Here is a 26,247-nt window from a genome sequence, read left to right on the forward strand (position 1 = left end):
ATTCCTTCAAACTACCCATTTATGCTTTCCGATATAAAGTTCTCGACTTCCACACACTCTTTAACGCTCAAAGAACTTTCGCCCCCCTCTCCCATACTATGATTCACATCCCCTTCCATGGTTCCTCCGTTGCCAAATCCACCCCCAGATATCTAAAACACTTCAATTCCTCCAGTTTTTCTCCATTCAAACTTACCTCCCATTTGACTTGTCCCTCAACCCTACTGTACCTAATATCCTTGCTCTAATTCACAGTTCCTCTCAACTTTCTTTTTTCACACACTTTCCCAAACTCAGACACCAGCTTCTGCAGTTTCTCACACGAATCAGCCATCAGCAGAGTATCATCAGTGAACAAAAACTGACCCACTTCAGAAGCTCTCTCATCCACAATAAACTGCATACGTGCCCCTCTTTCCAAAACTCATGCATTCACCCCCTTTAACAACCCCATCCATAATCACGTTAAACAGCCATGGAGACATCACCCACCCACTGAAAACAAATCACTTTCCTCTCTTCCTACACGTACATATTCCTTATAGCCTCGATAAAAATTTTTCACTGCCTCCAAGAACCTGCCTCCCACAGCATATATTCTTAATACCTTCCACAGAGCATCTCTATCACCTCTATCATATGCCTTCTCCAGATCCATAAATGCTACATACTAATCCATATGCTTTTCTGAGTATTTCTCGCATACATTTTTCAAAGCAAATACCTCATTCACAGTTCCTCTACCACTTCTGAAACCACACTCCTCCTAACCAATCTGATGCTTTGTATATGACATCACCCTCTCAAACAATACCCTTACATACAATTTCCTAGGAATGCTCAACAAACTTATACCTCTGTAATTTCAGCACTCACTTTTATCCCCTTTGCCTTTGTACAGTGGCACTATTCAAGCATTCCGCCAATCCTCAGGCACCTCACTATGAGTCATACATACATTGAATAACCTTACCAACCAGTCAACAATACAGTCACCCCCTTTTGTAATAAATTCCATTGCAGTACCATCCAAAGCCACTGCCTTGTCGGCTTTCATCATCCGCAGACCTTTCACTACCTCTTCTCTGTTTACCAGATCATTTTCCCTAACCCTCTCACTTTGCACACCACCTCGACCAAAACACCCTATATCTGCCACTCTATCATCAAACACATTCAACAAACCTACAAAATACCCATTTTATCTTCTTCTCACATCACCACTTATTGTTATCACCTCCCCATTAGCCCCCTTCAATGAAGCTCTCATTTTTTCTATTGTCTTTATTTACTTCCCTCCAAAACATCTTTTCATTCTCCCTAAAATTTAATGATACTCTCTCACCCCAACTCTCATTTGACCTCTTTTTCACCTTTTGCACCTTTCTCTTGACCTCCTGCCTCTTTCTTTTATACATCTCCCAGTCATTTGTATTATTTCTATGTTTAAACCCTCCAAATGCGTCTCTCTTCTCTTTCACTGATAATCTTACTTCTTCATCCAACCACTCACAACCCTTTCTAATCTGCCCCCCTCCCACGCTTCTCATGCCACAAGCATCTTTTGCCTAAGCAATCACTGCTTACCTAAATACCTCCCATTCCTCCCCCACACCCCTTACGTCCTTTGTTCTCACCTTATTCAATTTCTTACTCAGTCTCTCCTGGTACTTCCTCACACAATTCTACTTTCCAAGCTCACTTACTCTCACCAATCGTTTCACCCCAACATTCTCTCTTCTTTTCTGAAAACTTCTACAAATCTTCACCTTCTCCTCCATAAAATAATGATCAGACATCGCTCCAGTTGCACCTCTCAGAATATTACCATTCAAAAGTCTATCTTTCGCGCGCCTATCAATTAAAACGTAATCCAATAGCGCTCTCTGACCATCTCTCTTACTTACATACGTATGCTTATTTATATCACTCTTTTTAATCTAAGTATTCCCAATCACAAGTCCTTTTTCAGCACATATATCTACAAGCTCTTTACCGTTTCCATTTACAACTCTGAACACCCCATGTATACCTATTATTCCCTCAACTTCCACATTGCTCACCTTCGCATTCAAATCACCCATCACTGCAACCCGGTCTTGTGCATCAAAACTACTAACATCAAAAACTAACATCAAAACTACTATCTGGGAGTGGATTTCGCAGCGGATAGAATTATGGAAGCGGAAGTGAGTTAAAGGGTGGGGAAGGAAGCGAAAGTTCTGGGAGCATTGAATAATGTGTGGAAGTCGAGAACATTATCTCGGAAAGCAAAAATGGGTATTTTTGAAGGAATAGTGGTCCCAACAATGTTATATGTTTGCGAGTGTGGTCTATGGATAGAGTTGTGCGGAGGAGGATGGATTTGCTAGAAATGAGATGTTTGAGGACCATATGTGGTGTGAGGTTGTTTGTTCGAGTAAGTAATAATTGGTTAAGAGAGATGTATGTTGATAAAAAGAGTGTGGTTGACTGAGCAGAAGATAGTGTTTTGAAATGGTTTGGTCACATGGAGAGAATGAGTGAGGAAAGATTGACCAAGAGAATATATGTGTCGGAAATGGAGGGAACGAGAAGTGGGAGACCAAATTGGAGGTGAAAAGATGGAGTGAAAAAGATTTTTAGTGATCAGGGCCTGAACATGCAGGAGGGTAAAAGGCATGCAAGGAATAGAGTGAATTGGAACGATGTGGTATACCGGGTCGACGTGCTGTCACTGGCTTGAACCAGGGCATGTGAAGCGTCTAGGGTAAACCATGGAAAGTTCTGTGGGGCCTGGATGTGGAAAGTGAGCTGTGGTTTTGGTGCATTATTACGTGACAGCTAGAGTCTGAATGTGAACGAAAGTGTCATTTGTTGTCTTTTCCTAGCGCTACCTCGGGCACCTTTAGGGAGAAGGGGTGGTTATTTCATGTGTAGCGGGTTGGCGATGGGAATAAAGGCAGACAGGATGAATTATGTGCATGTGTATATATGTATGTGTCTGTGCGTGTATATATATGTATACTTTGATATGTATAGGTATGTATATTTGCGTGTGTGGATGTGTATGTATATACATGTGTATGTGGGTGGGTTGGGCCATTCTTTCGTCTGTTTCCTTGCGCTACCTCGCTAACGCGGGAGACAGCGACAGAGCAAAATAAATAAATGAATAATACATACATGCATATATATATATATATATATATATATATATATATATATATATATATATATATATATATATATTTGAGTTAAACGAAGTTCAAGCGTAAAGGGGAAGAATGGTTTGGAAAAGTCTTTGGAGTAATATTAGAGGTTCGTGAGATGACAATAGCTAAGGAAGTTTTAAGAGTGTGTGATAGATTGTAAGAAAGGAAATCCTCGATTGATATCGGAAAAACTGAAAATGGATAGAGAGAGATGGGTGATTATTGGTGTTTATGAACCTACATATATCGGTATTTGGGTTTTAACATATTTTGGGCAAACAATGTATTTTTCTCCTTTTTCTATGTAAGTATTTTCAAGAGTAATACATAAGTTTCTGTTTCGCGAATTTTCGCAATGAAGTTTAAGGAAAACGTATTTTGTAGATTTTTTCACAGGCCAACTCTAGTGGCAGCCGCAGAGGACTTTCCAATTATAAAATCATCTATGGTGGATGATCCTGAAGCGCCTGGCGAGCAGCGGCTAATGTTCATCGGTCCCATAGCCAACATGGTCGACTTTATTGCAAAAGCAATGAATTTCTCGTAAGTTAATTATATGAAGTAGGTTCTTTATGGAACAGTGCTCATTGTTGCAGTGGTTTGTGCTGTTGACTACGGGCAATGCATGGAGTGCCTAAATATGTCTTAGTCTAGGTTCGAGTCCTGGGCTCGAGAAATTCTGCCGGCATCTAACCCAGGTCTTCTTCCTCTTATCGCAGTTGGTCGATATTTAGGTAGATGGCTCAAGTTTGGGCATATGTGGGTATACTTTGGTGTACGAGACCGGGTAATAGTGATGCATGATTTAAAGTGAAGGGAAGTAATATGAAAGTAGAGAATACAGTAGTTGCACATGGGGTATTCAGTGTTATGAATTTAAATGGTGAAGAGGATGTGGAGTTGTGTACTGAAAAAATGCCGATGATTAGGAATACCAGGTTTTAAAAGAGGTTTTAACAACTATACGCTTTTGAGCAGGAGTGATGGTCAAAGGGCATAATAAGACAACGTGTTAATTGATAGGCGTATAAAAGAGAGACTATTTTATGCTAATGTCCTGGGAGTGACAGCTGGCGGGATGTGTGATCACTGTCTTGCGGGAGCGAGTGTAAAAATTTATAAAGGTTTTTGAAAAAGAGGAGATATTGTCAGGAGAAAAGTGAGTGGTGAGAGTAAGTGAGCATGTAAGGATTTGTGTGAAGAAATACGAGGAGATTTTGAGTGTAGAATGGTAAGAGTTGACCAAATGAAGTGAGGAGAATGGTTGAGGAATAGGATGTATTTAGGGAAGTAGCGATGATATGCACAAAAGATGTATGTGCCGTGCGAAAGGTGGGAGATGTTCAGATAAAGAATAGTAATGAGTAGTGAGATGAAGAAGGATAGTTGCAAATGAAAGAGAAAAGAGAGCTGTTTTGACTCTACTAACAAGGATGGAATGCAAATGACTGGGATATGTATAAGAGAAAGCAGAAAAAGGTCAAGAAGATGGTACAGTGGTTCGAAAAGTGGACAAATGAAAGTTGGGGTGAGAGAGTATCATTAGAATTTAAGGAGAATGAAAAGATGATAGAAGGCTATAGAATATATGGGAGTATCGGTGAAGGGGGCAAGAGTGGAAGGGATAACAGGTCGTGATTGAGTGAGGATGATTTAGAGTATTTTGATGGATTGCTGAATGCGTTTGATAATTTAGTCGAAGATATAGGATGTTTGGGTCGGGGTGATGTTTGAATTAAGAGAGTCAGGAAGCGTGGTTTGGTGAAGAGAGAAATGGTGGAGAAAGCCTTGCGGAACATGAAATCCAGCAAGATGTCGGGATTGGATTATATTGTATTTGAATTTATTGGGAAAAGGGATGAATGTGTTTTTGATTGGCTGGTAAAGACGTTAGGTACATGTATGGATTGGTGAAATTGGTGGATTGGTGGAATGCATGTAAAGTATTGGAGGATTGGTGGAATGCATGTAAAGTACCATTGTAAAAAGGCACAGGAGATAAAGGTGAGTGTTCGATTTAAAGAGGGATTACGAGGTGGCACAAATGAGTATGGATATGTTTGAAAGGAAATGTATGATATATATATAGATATATATATATATACATATATATATATATATATATATATATATATATATATATATATATATATATATATATATATATATATATATTTTTTTTTTTGCTTTGTCGCTGTCTCCCGCGTTTGCGAGGTAGCGCAAGGAAACAGACGAAAGAAATGGCCCAACACACCCCCATACACATGTATATACATACGTCCACACACGCAAATATACATACCTACACAGCTTTCCATGGTTTACCCCAGACGCTTCACATGCCCTGATTCAATACACTGACAGCACGTCAACCCCGGTATACCACATCGATCCAATTTACTCTATTCCTTGCCCTTGGAACCATGGAAGCGAAAGTGAATCATAGTGTGGGGGAGGTGGCGAAAATCATGGGAGCCTTGAAGAATGTGTGGAAGTCGAGAACATTATCTCGGAAGGCAAAAATGAGTATGTTTGAAGCAATAGTGGTTCCAACAATGCTGTATGGTTGCGAGGCGGGGGCTATGGATAGAGTTGTGCGCAGGAGGGTGGATGTGCTGGAAATGAAATGTTTGAGGACAATATGAGGTGTGAGGTGGTTTGATCGAGTAAGTAACGTAAGGGTAAGAGAGATGTGTGGAAATAAGAAGAGCGTGGTTGAGAGAGCAGAAGAGGGTGTTTTGAAATGGTTTAGGCACATGGAGAGAATGAGTGAGGAAAGATTGACCAAGAGGATATATGTGTCGGAGGTGGAGGGAACGAGGAGAATGGGAGACCAAAGATGAAGTGAAAAAGATTTTAAGTGATCGGGGCCTGAACATGCAGGAGGGTGAAAGGCGGGCAATGTTTAGAGTGAATTGGATCGATGTGGTATACAGGGGTCGACGTGCTGTCAATGGATTGAATCAGGGCATGCGAAGCGTCTTGGGTAAACCATTGAAAGTTCTGTGGGGCCTGGATGCGGAGAGGGAACTGTTGTTTCGGCAATTATTGCATGACAGCTAGAGACTGAGTGTGAACGAATGAGGCCTTTGTAGTCTTTTCCTGTCGCTACCTCGCACACATGAGGGGGGAGAGGGATATTATTCCATATGTAGCGAGGTGACGATTGGAATGAATTAAGGCAGACAGTGTGAATTGTGTGCATGTGTATATATGTATATGTCTTTGTGTGTATATATATGTGTGCATTGAGATGTATGGTTATGTATATTTGCATGTGGGGACGTGTATGTATATACAAGTGTATGGGGGTGTGTTGGTCCATTTCTTTCGTCTGTTTCCTTGCGCTACCTCGCAAACGCAGGAGACAGCGACAAATCAAAATGAAATAAAATAAATATATATATATATATATATATATATATATATATATATATATATATATATATATATATATATATATATATATATATTTGTCTTTTTTATTTTGCTTTGTCGCTGTATCCCGCGTTTGCGAGGTAGCGCAAGGAAACAGACGACAGAATGGCCCCAACCCGCCCACATACACATGTATATACATACACGTCCACACACGCAAATATACATGCCTATACATCTCAATGTACACATACATATACACACACAGACATATACATATTTACACATGTACATAATTCATACTGTCTGCCCTTATTTGTTCCCATCGCCACCTCGCCACAAATGGAATAACAAACCCCTCCCCCCTCATGTGTGCGAGGTAGCGCTAGGAAAAGACAGCAAAGGCGCCATTCGCTCAAACTCAGTCTCTAGCTGTCATGTAATAATGCACCGAAACCACAGCTCCCTTTCCATATCCAGGCCCCACACAACTTTCCATGGTTTACCCAAGACGCTTCACATGCATTCGTTCAATCCATTGACAGGAAGTCGACCCCGGTATACCACATCGTTCCAATTCACTCTATTCCTTGCACGCCTTTCACCCTCCTGCATGTTCAGGCCCCGATCACTCAAAATCTTTTTCACTCCATCTTTCCACCTCCAATTTGGTCTCCCACTTCTCCTTGTTCCCTCCACCTCCGACACATATATCCTCTTGGTCAATCTTTCCCCACTCACTCTCTCCATGTGACCAAACACTTTCAAAACACCCTCTTCTGCTCTCTCAACCACACTCTTTTTATTTCCACACATCTCTCTCACCCTTACATTAATTACTCGATCAAACCACCTCACACCACATATAGTCCCCAAACATCCCATTTCCAGCATATCCACCCTCCTGCGCACAACTCTATCCATAGCCCACGCCTCGCAACAATACAACATTGTTGGAACCACTATTCCTTCAAGCATACCCATTTTTGCTTTTCGAGATAATGTTCTCGACTTCCAAACATTCCTCAAGGCTCCCAGAATTTTCGCCCCCTCCGCCACCCTATGATTCACTTCCGATTCCATGGTTCCATCCGCTGCCAGATCCACTCCCAGATATCTAAATCACTTTACTTCCTCCAGTTTTTCTCCATTCAAACTTACCTCCCAATTGACTTCACCCTCAACCCTACTATACCTAATAGCTTTGCTCTTATTCACATTTACTCTTAACTTTCTTCTTTCACACACTTTACCAAACTCAGTCACCAGCTTCTGCAGTTTCTCACGTGAATCAGCCTCCAGTGCTGTATCATCAGCGAACAACAACTGACTCACTTCCCAAGATCTCTCATCCACAACAGACTGCATACTTGCCCCTCTCTCCAAAACTCTTGCATTCACCTCCCTAACTACCCCATCCATGAACAAATTAAACAGCCATGGAGACATCACACACCCCTGCCGCAAACATACATTCACTGAGAACCAATCACTTTCCTTTCTTCCTACACGTACACATGCCTTACATCCTCGATAAAAACTTTTCACTGCTTCTAACAACTTGCCTCCCACACCATATATTCTTAAAACCTTCCACAGAGCATCTCTATCAACTCTATCATATGCCTTCTCCAGGTTCATAAATGCTACATACAAATCCATTTCTTTTTCTAAGTATTTCCCATATACATTCTTCAAAGCAAACACCTGATCCACACATCCTCTACCACTTCTGAAACCACACTGCTCTTCCCCAATCTGATGCTCTGTACATGCCTTCACCCTCTCAATCAATACCCTCCCATATAATTTGCCAGGAATACTCAACAGACTTATACCTCTGTAATTTGAGCACTCACTCTTATCCCCTTTACCTTTGTACAATTCACTATGCAAGCATTCCGCCAATCCTCAGGCACGTCACCATGAATCATACATACATTAAATAAACTTACCAACCAGTCAACAATACAGTCACCCCCTTTTTTAAATAAATTCCACTGCAATACCATCCAAACCTTCTGCCTTGCCGGCTTTCATCTTCCGTAAAGCTTTTACTACCTCTTCTCTATTTACCAAATCATTTTCCCTAACCCTCTCACTTTGCACACAACTTCGACCAAAACACCCTATATCTGCCACTCTGTCATCAAACACATTCAACAAAACCTTCAAAATACTCACTCCATCTCCTCCTCACATCACCACTTCGTGTTATCACCTCCCCATTAGCCCCCTTCACTGAAGATCCCATTTGCTCCCTTGTCTTACGCACTTTATTTACCTCCTTCCAAAACATCTTTTTATTCTCCCTGAAATTTAATGATTCTCTCTCACCCCAACACTCATTTGCCCTCTTTTTCACCTCTTGCACCTTTCTCTTGACCTCCTGCCACTTTCTTTCGTACGTCTCCAAATCATTTGCATTGTTTCCCTGCAAAAATCGTCCAAATGCCTCTCTCTTCTATTTCACTAATAATCTTACTTCTTCATCACACCACTAGCTACCTTTTCTACTCAACCCACCTCTCACGCCACAAGCAACTTTTGCGCAAGCCATCACTGCTTCCCTAAATACATCCCATTCCTCCCCTACTTTGTTCTCAACTTTTTCCATTCTGTAGTCAGTCTCTCCTGGTTCTTCCTCACACAAGTCTCCTTCCCAAGCTCACTTTCTCTCACCAACCTCTTCACCCCAACATTCTCTTTTCTTTTCTGAAAACCCTCACAAATCTTCACCTTCGCCTCCACAAGATAATGATCAGACATTCCTCCAGTTGCACCTCTCAGCACATTAACCTCCAAAACTCTCTCTTTCGCGCGCCTGTCAATTAACACGTAATCCAATAACGCTCTCTGGCCATCTCTCCTACTTACATACGTATACTTACGTATATCTCGCTTTTTAAACCAGGTATTCCAAATCACCAGTCCTTTTTCAGCACATAAATCTACAAGCTCTTCACCATTTCCATTTACAACACTGAACACCCCATGTTTACCAATTATTCCCTCAACTGCCACATTACTCACCTTTGCATTCAAATCACCCATCACTATAACCCGGTCTTGTGCATCAAAAAAACTAACACGCTCATTCAGCCGCTCCTAAAACACTTGCCTCTCATGATCTTTCTTCTCATGCCCAGGTGCATATGCACCAATAATCACTCATCTCTCTCCATCAACTTTCACTTTTACCAATATCAATCTAGAATTTACTTTCTTACACTCTATCACATACTCCCACAACTCCTGATTTAGGAGTAGTACTACTCCTTCCCTTGCTCTTGTCTTCTCACTAACCCCTGACTTTACTCCGAAGACATTCCGAAACCACTTTTCCCCTTTACCCTTGAGCTTCGTTTCACTCAGAGCCAAAACATCAAGGTTCCTTTCCTCAAACATACTAACTATCTCTCCTTTTTTCTCATCTTGGTTATCTCAATACACATTTAGACACCCCAATCTGAGCCTTCGAGGAGGATGAGCACTCCTCGCGTGACTCCTTCTTCTGTCTCCCCTTTTAGAAAGTTAAAATACAAGGAGTGGAGGGTTTCTGGCCACCCGCTCCGGTCCCCTTTAGTCGCCTTCTACGACACGTGAGGAATGCGTGGGAAGTATTCTTTCTCCCCTATCCCCATATATATATATATATATATATATATATATATATATATATATATATATATATATATATATATATATATATATATATATTTTTTTTTTTTTTTTTTTATACTTTGTCGCTGTCTTCCGCGTTTGCGAGGTAGCGCAAGGAAACAGACGAAAGAAATGGCCCAACCCCCCCCCCCCATACACATGTACATACACACGTCCACACACGCAAATATACATACCTACACAGCTTTCCATGGTTTACCCCAGACGCTTCACATGCCTTGATTCAATCCACTGACAGCACGTCAACCCCTGTATACCACATGACTCCAATTCACTCTATTTCTTGCCCTCCTTTCACCCTCCTGCATGTTCAGGCCCCGATCACACAAAATCTTTTTCACTCCATCTTTCCACCTCCAATTTGGTCTCCCTCTTCTCCTCGTTCCCTTCACCTCCGACACATATATCCTCTTGGTCAATCTCTCCTCACTCATTCTCTCCATGTGCCCAAACCATTTCAAAACACCCTCTTCTGCTCTCTCAACCACGCTCTTTTTATTTCCACACATCTCTCTTACCCTTACGTTACTTACTCGATCAAACCACCTCACACCACACATTGTCCTCAAACATCTCATTTCCAGCACATCCATCCTCCTGCGCACATCTCTATCCATAGCCCACGCCTCGCAACCATACAACATTGTTGGAACCACTATTCCCTCAAACATACCCATTTTTGCTTTCCGAGATAATGTTCTCGACTTCCACACATTTTTCAAGGCTCCCAAAATTTTCGCCCCCTCCCCCACCCTATGATCCACTTCCGCTTCCATGGTTCCATCCGCTGACAGATCCACTCCCAGATATCTAAAACACTTCACTTCCTCCAGTTTTTCTCCATTCAAACTCACCTCCCAATTGACTTGACCTTCACCCCTACTGTACCTAATAACCTTGCTCTTATTCACATTTACTCTCAACTTTCTTCTTCCACACACTTTACCAAACTCAGTCACCAGCTTCTGCAGTTTCTCACATGAATCAGCCACCAGCGCTGTATCATCAGCGAACAACAACTGACTCACTTCCCAAGCTCTCTCATCCCCAACAGACTTCATACTTGCCCCTCTTTCCAGGACTCTTGCATTTACCTCCCTTACAACCCCATCCATAAACAAATTAAACAACCATGGAGACATCACACACCCCTGCCGCAAACCTACATTCACTGAGAACCAATCACTTTCCTCTCTTCCTACACGTACACATGCTTTACATCCTCGATAAAAACTTTTCACTGCTTCTAACAACTTGCCTCCCACACCATATATTCTTAATACCTTCCACAGAGCATCTCTATCAACTCTATCATATGCCTTCTCCAGATCCATAAATGCTATATACAAATCCATTTGCCTTTCTAAGTATTTCTCACATACATTCTTCAAAGCAAACACCTGATCCACACATCCTCTACCACTTCTGAAACCGCACTGCTCTTCCCCAATCTGATGCTCTGTACATGCCTTCACCCTCTCAATCAATACCCTCCCATATAATTTACCAGGAATACTCAACAAACTTATACCTCTGTAATTTGAGCACTCACTCTTATCCCCTTTGCCTTTGTACAATGGCACTATGCACGCATTCCGCCAATCCTCAGGCACCTCACCATGAGTCATACATACATTAAATAACCTTACCAACCAGTCAACAATACAGTCACCCCCTTTTTTAATAAATTCCACTGCAATACCATCCAAACCTGCTGCCTTGCCGGCTTTCATCTTCCGCAAAGCTTTTACTACCTCTTCTCTGTTTACCAAATCATTTTCCCTAACCCTCTCACTTTGCACACCACCTCGACCAAAACACCCTATATCTGCCACTCTGTCATCAGACACATTCAACAAACCTTCAAAATACTCATTCCATCTCCTTCTCACATCACCGCTACTTGTTATCACCTCCCCATTTACGCCCTTCACTGAAGTTCCCATTTGCTCCCTTGTCTTACGCACCCTATTTACCTCCTTCCAGAACATCTTTTTATTCTCCCTAAAATTTACTGATAGTCTCTCACCCCAACTCTCTTTTTTTATATACTATTTGCCATTTCCCGCATTAGCGAGGAAGCGTTAAGAACAGAGGACTTGACGTTTGAGGGAATATCCACACATGGCCCCATTCTCTGTTCCTTCTTTTGGAAAATTTAAAAAAAAATGAGAGGGGAGGATTTCCAGCCCCCCGCTCCATATATATATATATATATATATATATATATATATATATATATATTCCCATCGCCACCCCGGCACACATTAAATAACAATCCCCTCCCCCTCATGTGTGAAAGGTAGCGCTAGGAAAAGAGAGTGGCGGAATGCTTGTATTATGCCATTGTACAAAGGCAAAGGGGATAAGAGTGAGTGCTTACATTACAGAGGTATAAGTCTGTTGAGTATTTCTGGCAAATTTTATAAGAGGGTATTGATTACGAGGGTGAAGGCATGTTAAGAGAATCAAATTGGGGAATAGCAGTGTGTTTTCAGAAGTGGTAGAGGATATGTGGATCAGGCGTTTGCTTTGAAGAATGTATGTAACAGTTACTTGGAAAAACAAGTGGATTTGTATGTAGCATTTTTGGTAGAGATGTTGGTAGAGATGCTCTGTGGAAGGTATTAAGAATATATGGTGTGGAGGAAAGTTGCTAGAAGCAGTGAAAAGTTTTTATCGAGGATGTAGGGCATGTGTACGTGCAGGAAGAGAGAAAGTGATTTGTTCTCAGTGAATGTAGGTTTCCGGCAGGGGTGTTTGATGTCTCCATGGTTATTTGATTTGTTTATGGATGAGGTTGTTAGGGACGTGAATGCAAGAGTTTTGGAAAGAGGGGCAAGTATGCAGTCTGTTGTAGATGAGAGAGCTTGGGAAGTGAGTCAGTTGTTTTTCGCTGATGATATAGCGTTGGTGGCTGATTCATGTGAGAAACTGTAGAAGCTGGTGACTGAGTTTGGTAAAGTGTGTGAAATAAGAAAGTTAAGAGTATATATGAATAAGAGCAAGGTTATTAGGTACATTAGGGTTGAGGGTCGAGTCATTTGGGAGGTAAGTTTGAATGGAGAGAAACTGGAAGAATTAAAGTGTTTTAGATATCTGGGAGTGGATATGGCAGCGGATGGAACCATGGAAGCGGAAGTGGATCATAGGGTGGGGGAGGGGGCGAAAATTTTGGAAGCCTTGAAAAATGTGTGGAAGTCGAGAACATTATCCCGGAAAGCAAAAATGGGTATGTTTGAAGGAATAGCATTCCAACAATGTTGTATGGTTGCGAGGCGTGGGCTATGGATAGAGTTGTGCGCAGGAGGATGGATGTGCTGGAAATGAGATGTTTGAGGACAATGTGTGGTGTGAGGTGGTTTGATCGAGTAAGTAACGTAAGGGTAAGAGAGATGTGTGGAAATAAAAAGATTGAGGTTGAGAGAGCAGAAGAGGGTGTTTTGAAATGGTTTGGGCACATGGAGAGAATGAGTGAGGAAAGATTGACCAAGAGGATATATGTGTCGGAGGTGGAGGGAACGAGGAGAAGAGGGAGACCAAATTGGAGGTGGAAAGATGGAGTGAAAAGGATTTTGTGTGATCGGGGCCTAAACATGCAGGAGGGTGAAAGGAGGGCAAGGAATAGAGTGAATTGGAGCGATGTGGTATACAGGGGTTGACGTGCTGTCAGTGGATTGAGTCGGGGCATGCGAAGCGTCCGCGGTAAACCAAGGAAAGCTGTGTAGGTATGTATATTTGCGTGTTTGGACGTGTGTATGTACATGTGTATGGGGGGGTTGGGCCATTTCTTTCGTCTGTTTCCTTGCGCTACCTCGCAAACGCGGGAGACAGCGACAAAGTATAAAAAAAAAAAAAAAAAAATATATATATATATATATATATATATATATATATATATATACATATATATATATATATATATATATATATATATATATATATATATATATATATATATATATATATATTTATATATATATATATATATATATATATATATATATATATATATATATATAAATATATATAAATATGTATATATATATATATATATATATATATATATATATATATATATATATATATATATATATATATATATATATATATATATATATATATGTATATATATATATATATGATAATATATATATAAATATATATATATATATATATATATATTTTTTTTTCTTTTTTTATACTTTGTCGCTGTCTCCCGCGTTTGCGAGGTAGCGCAAGGAAACAGACGAAAGAAATGGCCCAACCCCCCCCATACACATGTATATACATACGTCCACACACGCAAATATACATACCTACACAGCTTTCCATGGTTTACCCCAGACGCTTTACATGCCTTGATTCAATCCACTGACAGCACGTCAACCCCGGTATACCACATCGCTCAAATTCACTCTATTCCTTGCCCTTCTTTCACCCTACTGCATGTTCAGGCCCCGATCACACAAAATCTTTTTCACTCCATCTTTCCACCTCCAATTTGGTCTCCCTCTTCTCCTTGCTCCCTCCATCTCCGACATATATATCCTCTTGGTCAATCTTTCCTCACTCATCCTCTCCATGTGCCCAAACCACTTCAAAACACCCTCTTCTGCTCTCTCAACCACGCTCTTTTTATTTCCACACATCTCTCTTACCCTTACGTTACTCACTCGATCAAACCACCTCACACCACACATTGTCCTCAAACATCTCATTTCCAGCACATCCATCCTCCTGCGCACAACTCTATCCATAGCCCACGCCTCGCAACCATACAAGATTGTTGGAACCACTATTCCTTCAAACATACCCATTTTTGCTTTCCGAGATAATGTTCTCGACTTCCACATATTCTTCAAGGCCCCCAGAATTTTCGCCCCCTCTTCCACCCTATGATCCACTTCCGCTTCCATGGTTCCATCCGCTGCCAGATCCACTCCCAGATATCTAAAACACTTCACTTCCTCCAGTTTTTCTCCATTCAAACTCACCTCCCAATTGACTTGACCCTCAACCCTACTGTACCTAATAACCTTGCTCTTATTCACATTTACTCTTAACTTTCTTCTTCCACACACTTTACCAAACTCAGTCACCAGCTTCTGCAGTTTCTCATATGAATCAGCCACCAGCGCTGTATCATCAGCGAGCAACAACTGACTCACTTCCCACGCTCTCTCATCCCCAACAGACTTCATACTTGCCCCTCTTTCCAAAACTCTTGCATTTACCTCCCTAACAACCCCATCCATAAACAAATTTAACAACCATGGAGACATCACACACCCCTGCCGCAAACCTACATTCACTGAGAACCAATCACTTTCCTCTCTTCCTACACGTACACATGCCTTACATCCTCGATAAAAACTTTTCACTGCTTCTAACAACTTTCCTCCCACACCATATATTTTTAATACCTTCCACAGAGCATCTCTATCAACTCTATCATATATATATATATATATATATATATATATATATATATATATATATATATATATATATATATATATATATATATATATATATATATATATATATATATATAAATATATGTATATATATATATATATATATATATATATATATATATATATATATATATATATATATATATATATATATATATATATATATATATATATATATATATATAAATATATGTATATATATGTATATATATATATATATATATATATATATATATATATATATATATATATATATATATATATATATATATATATATATATATATATATATATATATATATATATATATATATATATATATATATATATATATATATATATATATATATATGAGATGTTTGAGGACAATATGTGGTGTGAGGTGGTTTGATCGAGTAAGTAATGTAAGGGTGAGAGAGATGTGTGGAAATAAAAAGAGTGTGGTTGAGAGAGCAGAAGAGGGTGTTTTGAAATGGTTTGGTCACATGGAGAGAATGACTGGGGAAAGATTGACCAAGAGGATATATGTGTCAGAGGTGGAGGGAACGAGGAGAAGTGGGAGACCAAATTGGAGGTGGAAAGATTGAGTGAAAAAGATTTTGAGTGATAGGGGTCTGAACAAGTAGGAGGGTGAAAGGCGTGCAAGGAATAGAGTGAATTGGAACGATGTGGTATACCGGGGTCGACGTGCTGTCAATGGATTGAACCAGGGCATGTGAAGCGTCTGGGGTAAACCATGCAAAGTGTGTGGGGCCTGGATGTGGAAAGGGAGCTCTGGTTTCGGTGCATTATTACATGACAGCTAGAGACTGAGTGTGAACGAATGGGGCCTTTGTTGTTTTTCCTAGTGCTACCTCGCACACATGAGGGGGAGGGGGTTGTTATTCCATGTGTTGCGAGGTGGCGATGGGAACAAATAAAGGCAGACAGTATGAATTATGTACATGTGTATATATGTATATGTCTGTGTGTGTGTATATATGTGTACATTGAGATGTATAGGTATGTATATTGTGCATGGGTGGACATGTATGTTTATATATGTGTATGTGGGCGAGTTGGGCCATTCTTTCGTGTTTTTCCTTGCGCTACCTCGCTAACGCAAAGTAAAATAAAAAAAAATATAATATATAAAAACATATATATATAAATATATATATATATATATATATATATATATATATATATATATATATATATATATATATATATATATATATATATATATATATATATATATATATATATATATATTTATTTATTTTTTTTTTTTCTTTGTCGCTGTCTCCCGCGTTTGCGAGGTAGCGCAAGGAAACAGACGAAAGAAATGGCACAACCCACCCCCATACACATGTATATACATACGTCCACACACGCAAATATACAGACCTACACAGCTTTCCATGGTTTACCCCAGACGCTTCACATGCCTTGATTCAATCCACTGACTGCACGTCAACCCCGGTATACCACATCGCTCCAATTCACTCTATTCCTTGCCCTCCTTTCACCCTCTTGCATGTTCAGGCCCCGATCACACAAAATCTTTTTCACTCCATCTTTCCACCTCCAATTTGGTCTCCCTCTTCTCCGCGTTCCCTCCACCTCCGACACATATATTCTCTTGGTCAATCTTTCCTCACTCATTCTCTCCATGTGCCCGAACCTTTTCAAAACACCCTCTTCTGCTCTCTCAACCACGCTCTTTTTATTTCCACACATCTCTCTTACCCATACATTACTTACTCGATCAAACCACCTCTCACCACACATTGTCCACAAACATCTCATTTCCAGCACATCCATCCTCCTGCGCACAACTCTATCCATAGCCCACGCCTCGCAACCATACAACATTGTTGGAACCACTATTCCTTCAAACATACCCATTTTTGCTTTCCGAGATAATGTTCTCGACTTCCACACATTCTTCAAGGCTCCCAGAATTTGCGCCCCCTCCCCCACCCTATGATCCACTTCCGCTTCCATGGTTCCATCCGCTGCCAGATCCACTCCCAGATATCTAAAACACTTCACTTCCTCCAGTTTTTCTCCATTCAAACTCACCTCCCAATTGACTTGACCCTCAACCCTACTGTACCTAATAACCTTGCTCTTATTCACATTTACTCTTAACTTTCTTCTTTCACACACTTTACCAAACTCAGTCACCAGCTTCTGCAGTTTCTCACATGAATCAGCCACCAGCGCTGTATCATCAGCGAACAACAACTGACTCTCTTCCCAAGCTCTCTCATCCCCAACAGACTTCATACTTGCCCCTCTTTCCAAAACTCTTGCATTCACCTCCCTAACAACCCCATCCATAAACAAATTAAACAACCATGGAGACATCACACACCCCTACCGCAAACCTACATTCACTGAGAACCAATCACTTTTCCTACACGTACACATGCCTTACATCCTTGATAAAAACTTTTCACTGCTTCTAACAACTTGCCTCCCACACCATATATTCTTAATACGTTCCACAAAGCATCTCTATCAACTCTATCATATGCCTTCTCCAGATCCATAAATGCTACATACAAATCCATTTGCTTTTCTAAGTATTTCTCACATACATTCTTCAAAGCAAACACCTGATCCACACATCCTCTACCACTTCTGAAACCACACTGCTCTTCCCCAATCTGATGATCTGTACATGCCTTCACCCTCTCAATCAATACCCTCCCATATAATTTACCAAGAATACTCAACAAACTTATACCTCTGTAATTTGAGCACTCACTCTTATCACCTTTGCCTTTGTACAATGGCACTATCCACGCATTCCGCCAATCCTCAGGCACCTCACCTTGAGTCATACATACATTAAATAACCTTACCAACCAGTCAACAATACAGTCACCCCCTTTTTTAATAAATTCCACTGCAATACCATCCAAACCTGCTGCCTTGCCGGCTTTCATCTTCCTCAAAGCTTTTACTACCTCTTCTCTGTTTACGAAATCATTTTCCCTAACACTCTCACTTTGCATACCACCTCGACCAAAACACCCTATATCTGCCACTCTATCATCAAACACATTCAACAAACCTTCAAAATACTCACTCCATCTCCTTCTCACTTCACCACTACTTGTTATCACCTCCCCATTTGCGCCCTTCACTGAGAGAGTATCATTAAATTTTAGGGAGAATAAAAAGATGTTCTGGAAGGAGGTGATCTGGAGACGGCAAGGCATATGATAGAGTTGATAGAGATGCTTTGTGGAAGGTATTAAGAATATATGGTGTGGGAGGCAATTTGTTAGAAGCAGTGAAAAGTTTTTATCGAGGATGTAAGGCATGTGTACGTGTAGAAAGAGAGGAAAGTGACTGGTTCTCGGTGAATGTAGGTTTGCGGCAGGGTGTGTGATGTCTCCATGGTTGTTTAATTTGTTTATGGATGGGATTGTTAGGGAGGTAAATGCAAGAGTTTTGGAAAGAGGGGCAAGTATGAAGTCTGTTGGGGATGAGAGAGCTTAGGAAGTGAGTCAGTTGTTGTTTGCTGATGATACAGCGCTGGTGGCTGCTTCATGTGAGAAACTGCAGAAGCTGGTGACTGAGTTTGGTAAAGTGTGTGAAAGAAGAAAGTTAAGAGTAAATGTGAATAAGAGCAAGGTTATTAGGTACAGTAGGGTTGAGGGTCAAGTCAATTGGGAGGTAAGTTTGAATGGAGAAACACTGGAGGAAGTAAAGTGTTTTAGATATCTGGGAGTGGATCTGGCAGCGGATGGAACCATGGAAGCGGAAGTGGATCATAGGGTGGGGGAGGGGGCGAAAATCCTGGGAGTTTGAAGAATGTGTAGAAGTCGAGAACATTATCTCGGAAAGCAAAAATGGGTATATTTGAAGGAATATTGGTTCCAACAATGTTGTATGGTTGCGAGGCGTGGGCTATGGATAGAGTTGTTCGCAGGAGGATGGATGTGCTGGAAATGAGATGTTTGAGGACAATGTGTGGTGTTAGGTGGTTTGATCGAGTAAGTAACGTAAGGGTAAGAGAGATGTGTGGAAATAAAAAGAGCGTGGTTGAGAGAGCAGAAGATGTGTTTTGAAATGGTTTGGGCACATTGAGAGAATGAGTGAGGAAAGATTGACCAAGAGGATATACGTGTCGGAGGTGGAGGGAACGAGGAGAAGTGGGAGACCAAATTGGAGGTGGAAAGATGGAGTGAAAAAGATTTTGTGTGATCGGGGCCTGAGCATGCAGGAGGGTGAAAGGAGGGCAAGGAATAGAGTGAATTGGATCGATGTGGTATACCGGGTTGACGTGCTGTCAGTGGATTGAATCAGGGCATGTGAAGCGTCTGGGGTAAACCATGGAAAGCTGTGTAGGTATGTATATTTGCGTGTGTGGACGTATGTATATACATGTGTATGGGGGTGGGTTGTGCCATTTCTTTCGTCTGTTTCCTTGCGCTACCTCGCAAACGCGGGAGACAGCGACAAAGCAAAAAAAAAAAAAAATGTATATATATATATATATATACACATATATATATATATATATATATATATATATATATATATATATATATATATATATATATATATCTGTGTGTATATATACATATATATATATATATATATATATATATATATATATATATATATATATATATATATATATATATATATATATATATATATATATATATATATATATATATATATATGTATATATATATATATATATATGTACCGGGTTATAGAAATGGGTGATTTGAATGAAAAGATGAGTTGAGGGAATAATTGGTGTACATGGGGTGCTTAGTGTTATGAATGGAAATGGTGACGAGCTTGTAGATTTATTTGCTGAAATAGGGCTGGTGATTGAGAATACCTGATTTAAAAACAGAGATATACATAAGTATACGTATGTAAGTAGGAGAGATGGCCAGAGAACGTTTTTGGAATAATTTTTAATTAATAGGCGCGCGAAAGGGAGACTTTTGGATGTTATTGTGCTGAGAGGTGCAACTGGAGGGATTTCTGATCATTATCTTTTGGAGGCGAAGGTAAAAATCTTTATGGGTTTTCAGGAAAAGAGGAGAAAATGTTGGGATGAAAAGAGTGGTGAGAGTAAGTGAGCTTGGGAAGGAGACTTGTGTGAGGATGTACCAGGAGAGACTGAGTACAGAATGGAAAAGGTAAGAACAAAAGACGTAATTGGAGTGGAGGAGGAATGGAATGTATTTAGGGAAGCAGTGATAGCTTGTTCAAAAGATGCTTGTGGTATGAGAAGCGTGGGAGGTAAGCAGATTAGAAATAGTAGTGAGTGGTGGGATGAAGAAGTAAGACATCTAATGAAAGAGAAGAGAGAGGGATTCGGACGATTTTTGGAGGGAAATAATGCAAATGATTATAATATGAATAAAAGAAATAGGCAGGAGGTCAAGAGAAATGTGCAAGATGTGAAAAAGAGGGCAAATGGGAGTTGGAGTGAGAGTGTATCATTAAATTATAGGGAGAATAAAAAGATATTTTGGAAAAAGGTAAATAAAGTACGTAAGACAAGGGAACAAAGGGGAACTTCATTGAAGAGGGCTAATGGGGAGGTGATAACAAGTAGTGGTAATGTGAGAGGGAGATGGAGGGAGTACTTTGAAGGTCTGTTGAATGTGTTTGCTACTAGAGTGGCATATATAGGGTGTTTTGGTCGAGGTGCTCTGTAAAGTGAGAGGGTTAGGGAGAATTACTTGGAGAACAGGGAGGAGGTAGTAAAAGCTTTGCGGAAGATGAATAAGGGAAGGCAGCGGGTTTGGATGGTATTGCAGTGGAATTTCTTGAAAAAAAGGGGTTATTGTATTTTTGATTGGTTGGTAAGGTTTAGTGTATATATGACTCATGTTGAGGTGCCTGAGGATTGGCGGAATACTTGCATAATGACATTGTACAAAGGCAAAGGGGATAAAAGTGAGTGCTCAAACTACAGATGTGTATAAGTTTGTTGAGTATTCCTGGGAAATTATATGGGATGGTACTGATTGAGTGGGTGAAGTCATGTATTGAGCATCAGATTGGGGAAGCGCAGTGTGGTTTCAGAAGTGGTAGAGGATGCGTGGATCAAGTGTTTGCTTTGAAGAATGTATGTGAGAAATACTAAGAAAAGCAAATGGATTTGTATGTAGCATTTATGGCTCTGGAGAAGGCATATGATAAGAGTTGATAGAGATGCTCTGTGGAGTGAGTATTTTGAAGGTTTGTTGAATATGTTTGATGATAGAATGGCAGATATAGGGTGTTTTGGTCGAGGTGGTGTGCAAAGTGAGAGGGTTAGGGAAAATGATTTGGTAAATAGAGAAGAGGTAGTAAAAGCTTTACGGAAGATGAAAGCCGGCAAGGAAGCAGGTTTGGATGGTATTGCAGTGGAATTTATCAAAAAAGGAGGTGACTGTATTGTTGACTGGTTGGTAAGGTTATTTAATGTATGTATGATTCATGGTGACGTGCCTGAGGATTGGCGGAATGCTTGCATAGTGCCATTGTACAAAGGTAAAGGGGATAAGAGTGAGTGCTCAAATTACAGAGGTATAAGTTTGTTGAGTATTCCTGGCAAATTATACGGGAGGGTATTGATTGAGAGGGTGAAGGCATGTACAGAGCATCAGATTGGGGAAGAGCAGTGTGGTTTCAGAAGTGGTAGAGGATGTGTGGATCAGGTGTTTGCTTTGAAGAATGTATATGGGAAATACTTAGAAAAACAAATTGATTTGTATATAGCATTTATGGACCTGGAGAAGGCATATGATAGAGTTGATAGAGATGCTCTGTGGAAGGTTTTAAGAATATATGGTGTGGGAGGCAAGTTGTTAGAGGCAATGACAAGTTTTTATTAAGGATGTAAGGCATGTGTACATGTAGGAAGAGAGGAAAGTGATTGTTTTTCTGTGAATGTAGGTATGCGGCAGGAGTTTGATGTCTCCATGATTGTTTAATTTTTTTATGGATGGGGTTGTTAGGGAGGTGAATGCATGAGTTTTGGAAAGAGGGACAAGTGTGCAGTCTGTTGTGGAAGAGAAAGCTTGGGAAGTGAGACAGTTGTTGTTCGCTGATGATAGAACGCTGGTCGCTGGTGAGTTAGTTGGTAAAGTTTGTGAGAGTCAATGTGAAGAGGATCAGGGTTATAAAGTACAATAGGGTTGAGGGAAAAGTCAATTGAGAGGTCAGTTTTTAATGGAGAAAAACTGGAAGAAGTGAAGTGCTTTAGATATCTGGGAGTGGATTTGCAGCGGATGGAGCCATGGAAGCGGAAGTGAATCATATTGCGGGGTAGGGGACGAAAGTTCTGGAGGCGTTGAAGAATGTGTGGAAGTCGAGAACATTTTCTCGGAAAGTAAAAATGGGTGTGTTTGAAGGAATAGTTATTACAACAATGTTATATGGTTGCGAGGCGTGGGCTATAAATAGAGTTGTGCGGAGGAAGGTGGACGTGCTAGAAATGAAATGTTTGAGGACAATATGTGGTGTGAGGTAGTAATGAAAGGGTAAGAGAGATGTGTGGTAATAAAAAGAGTGTGGTTGAGAAAGTAGAAGAGGGTATTTTGAAATGGTTTCGTCACATGGAGAGAATGAGTGAGGAAAGATTGTCCAAGAGGAAACATGTGTCAGAGGTGGAGGTGAACGAGGAGAAGTGGGAGGTGGGAAGATGGAATGAAAAAGATTTTGATTGATCGGGGCCTGAACATGCAGGAGGGTGAAAGGCGTGAAAGGAATAGAGTTAATTTGAACGATGTGGTATACCAGGGTCGACGTGATATCAGTGGGTTGAACCAGGGCATGTGAAGCGTCTGGGGTAAACCATGGAAAGTTCTGGGGGGCTTGGATGTGGAAAGGGAGCTGTTGTTTCGGTGAATTATTAAATGACAGCTGGAGACTGAGTGCGAACGAATGTGGCCTTTGTTGTCTTTCCCTAGCGCTACCTTGCGCACGTGAGGGGGGGGAGGGGGCTGTTATTTAGTGCGTCGCGTGGTGGCGATTGGGATGAATAAAGACAGACAGTATGAATTATCTACATGTGTTTATATGTATATGTCTATGTGTGTATATATATGTATAAGTTGAGATGTATAGGTATGTATATGTGCTTGTGTGGACGTGTATGTATATACATGTGTATGAGGGTGGGTTTGGCAATTCTTTCGTTTGTTTCCTTGCGCTACCTCACTAACAACCCCATCCATAAACAAAATAAACAATCATGGAGACATCACACACCCCTGCCGCAAACAAACATTCACTGAGAACCATTCACTTTCCTCTCTTTCTATTCGTAAACATGCCTTACATCCTCGATAAAAACTTTTCAGCTTTCCACTGCTAATACCAACTTCCCTCGCACACCATATATTCTTAATACCCTCCACAAAGCATCTCTATCAACTTCATCATATGCCTACTCCATGCCCATGAATGCTACATACAAATCCATTTGCTTTTCTAAGTATTTCTCATATACTTTCTTCAAAGCAAACACCTGATCCACACATCCTCTACCACTTCTGAAACCACACTGCTCTTCCCCAGTCTGATGCTCTGTACATGCCTTCACCCTCTCAATCAATACCCTCCCATTTATTTTCCCAGGAATCCTCAACAAACTTATACCTCTGTAATTTGAGCACTCAACTTTATCGCCTTTCCCTTTGTACTATGGCTTTATGCAAGCATTCCGCCAATCCTCAGGCACCTCAACATGAGTCATACGTGCATTATATAACCTTAGCACCCATTCTACAACACAGTCACCCCCGTTTTTAATAAATTCCACTGCAATACCATCCAAACCCGCTCCATCTCTTTCTCACATCACTAGTACTTGTTAACACCTGCCCATTAGCCCCCTTCACTGATGTTCTCATTTGTTCTCTTGTCTTACGCACTTTATATACCTTTTTCCAAAACATCGTTTTGTTCTCCCTAAAATCTAATGATATTCTCTCACTCCAGCTCTCATTTGCCCTCTTTTTCACCTCTTGTACCTTTCTCTTGACTTTTTGCCTCTTTCTTTTATACATCTCCTACTCATTTGCATTATTTCCCTGCAAATATCGTCCAAATGGCTCTCTCTTCTCTTTCACTAATAGTCTTACTTCTTCATCCCACCACTCACTATCCTTTCGAATCCACCCCCCTCCCACGCTTCTCTTGCCAGAAGCATCTTTTGCGCAAGCCATCACTACTTCCCTAAATACATTCCATTCTTCACCTACTCCCCTTACGTCCTTTGTTCTCACCATTTTCCATTCTTTACCAAGTCTCTCCTGGTACTTCCTCTCATAAGTCTTCTTTCCAAGCTCACTTGCTCTCACTTCTCTCTTTGCCCCAACATTCTCTCTTCTTTTCTGAAAACATCTACAAATCTTCACCTTCGCCTCCACAAGATAATGATCAGACATCCCTCCAGTTGCACTTCTCAGCACATTAACATCCAAAAGTCTCTCTTTCGCGCGCCTGTCAATTAACAAGTAATGCAATAACGCTCTCTGGCCATCTCTCCTACTTACATACGTATACTTATGTATATCTCGCTTTTTAAACCAGGTATTCCCAATCACCAGTCCTTTTTCAGCACATAAATCTACAAGCTCTTCACCATTTCCATTTACAACACTGAAAACCCCATGTATACCAATTATTCCCTCATCTGCCACATTTCTCACCTTTGCATTCAAATCACCCATCACTATAACCCTGTCTTGTGCATCAAAACCACTAACACACTCATTCAGCTGCTCCCAAGACACTTGCCTCTCATGATCTTTCTTCTCATGCCCAGGTGCATATGCACCAATAATCACCCATCTCTCTCCATCAACTTTCAGTTTTACCCATATTAATCGAGAATTTACTTTCTTACATTCTATCACATACTCCCACAACTCCTGTTTCAGAAGAACTGCTGTTCCTTCCCTTGCTCTTGTCCTATTACTAACCCCTGACTTTACTCCCAAGACATTCACAAACCACTCTTCCCCTTTACCCTTGAGCTTCGTTTCACTCAGAGCTAAAACATCCAGGTTCCTTTCCTCAAACATACTACCTATCTCTCCTTTTTTCACATCTTTGTTACATCCACACACATTTAAACACCCCAATCTGAATCTACGAGGAGGATGAGCTCTCCCCGCGTGACTCCTTCTGTTTCCCATTTTTAGAAAGTTGAAATACAAGGAGGGGAGGATTTCTGGCCCCCCGCTCCCGTCCCCTCTAGTCGCATTCTACGACACGTGAGGAATGCGTGGGAAGTATTCTTTCACCCCTATCCCCAGGGATAATATATATATATATATATATATATATATATATATATATATATATATATATATATATATATATATATATATATATATATATATATATATATATATATATATATATATATATATATATATATATATATATATATATATATATATATATATATATATATATATTTTTTTTTTTTTTTTTTTTTCTTGCTTTGTCGCTGTCTCCCGCGTTTGCGAGGTAGCGCA

At 40.4% G+C, this 26,247-nt stretch overlaps 1 protein-coding gene across 1 annotated transcript in view; it reads left to right on the forward strand.

The window, feature by feature from the left end:
• LOC139763329 (probable glutamate receptor) overlaps positions 1–26,247 on the forward strand; it is a 166,561-nt gene that overhangs the window by 21,645 nt on the left and 118,669 nt on the right. The window contains exon 2 of the mRNA XM_071689350.1: positions 3,591–3,737. Within this exon, the coding sequence (XP_071545451.1) occupies positions 3,591–3,737 (147 nt within the window). The remainder of the gene's footprint in view (positions 1–3,590; positions 3,738–26,247) is intronic.

This window comes from Panulirus ornatus, chromosome 46 (genome assembly GCF_036320965.1).
Source record: "Panulirus ornatus isolate Po-2019 chromosome 46, ASM3632096v1, whole genome shotgun sequence".
NCBI lineage: Eukaryota > Metazoa > Arthropoda > Malacostraca > Decapoda > Palinuridae > Panulirus > Panulirus ornatus.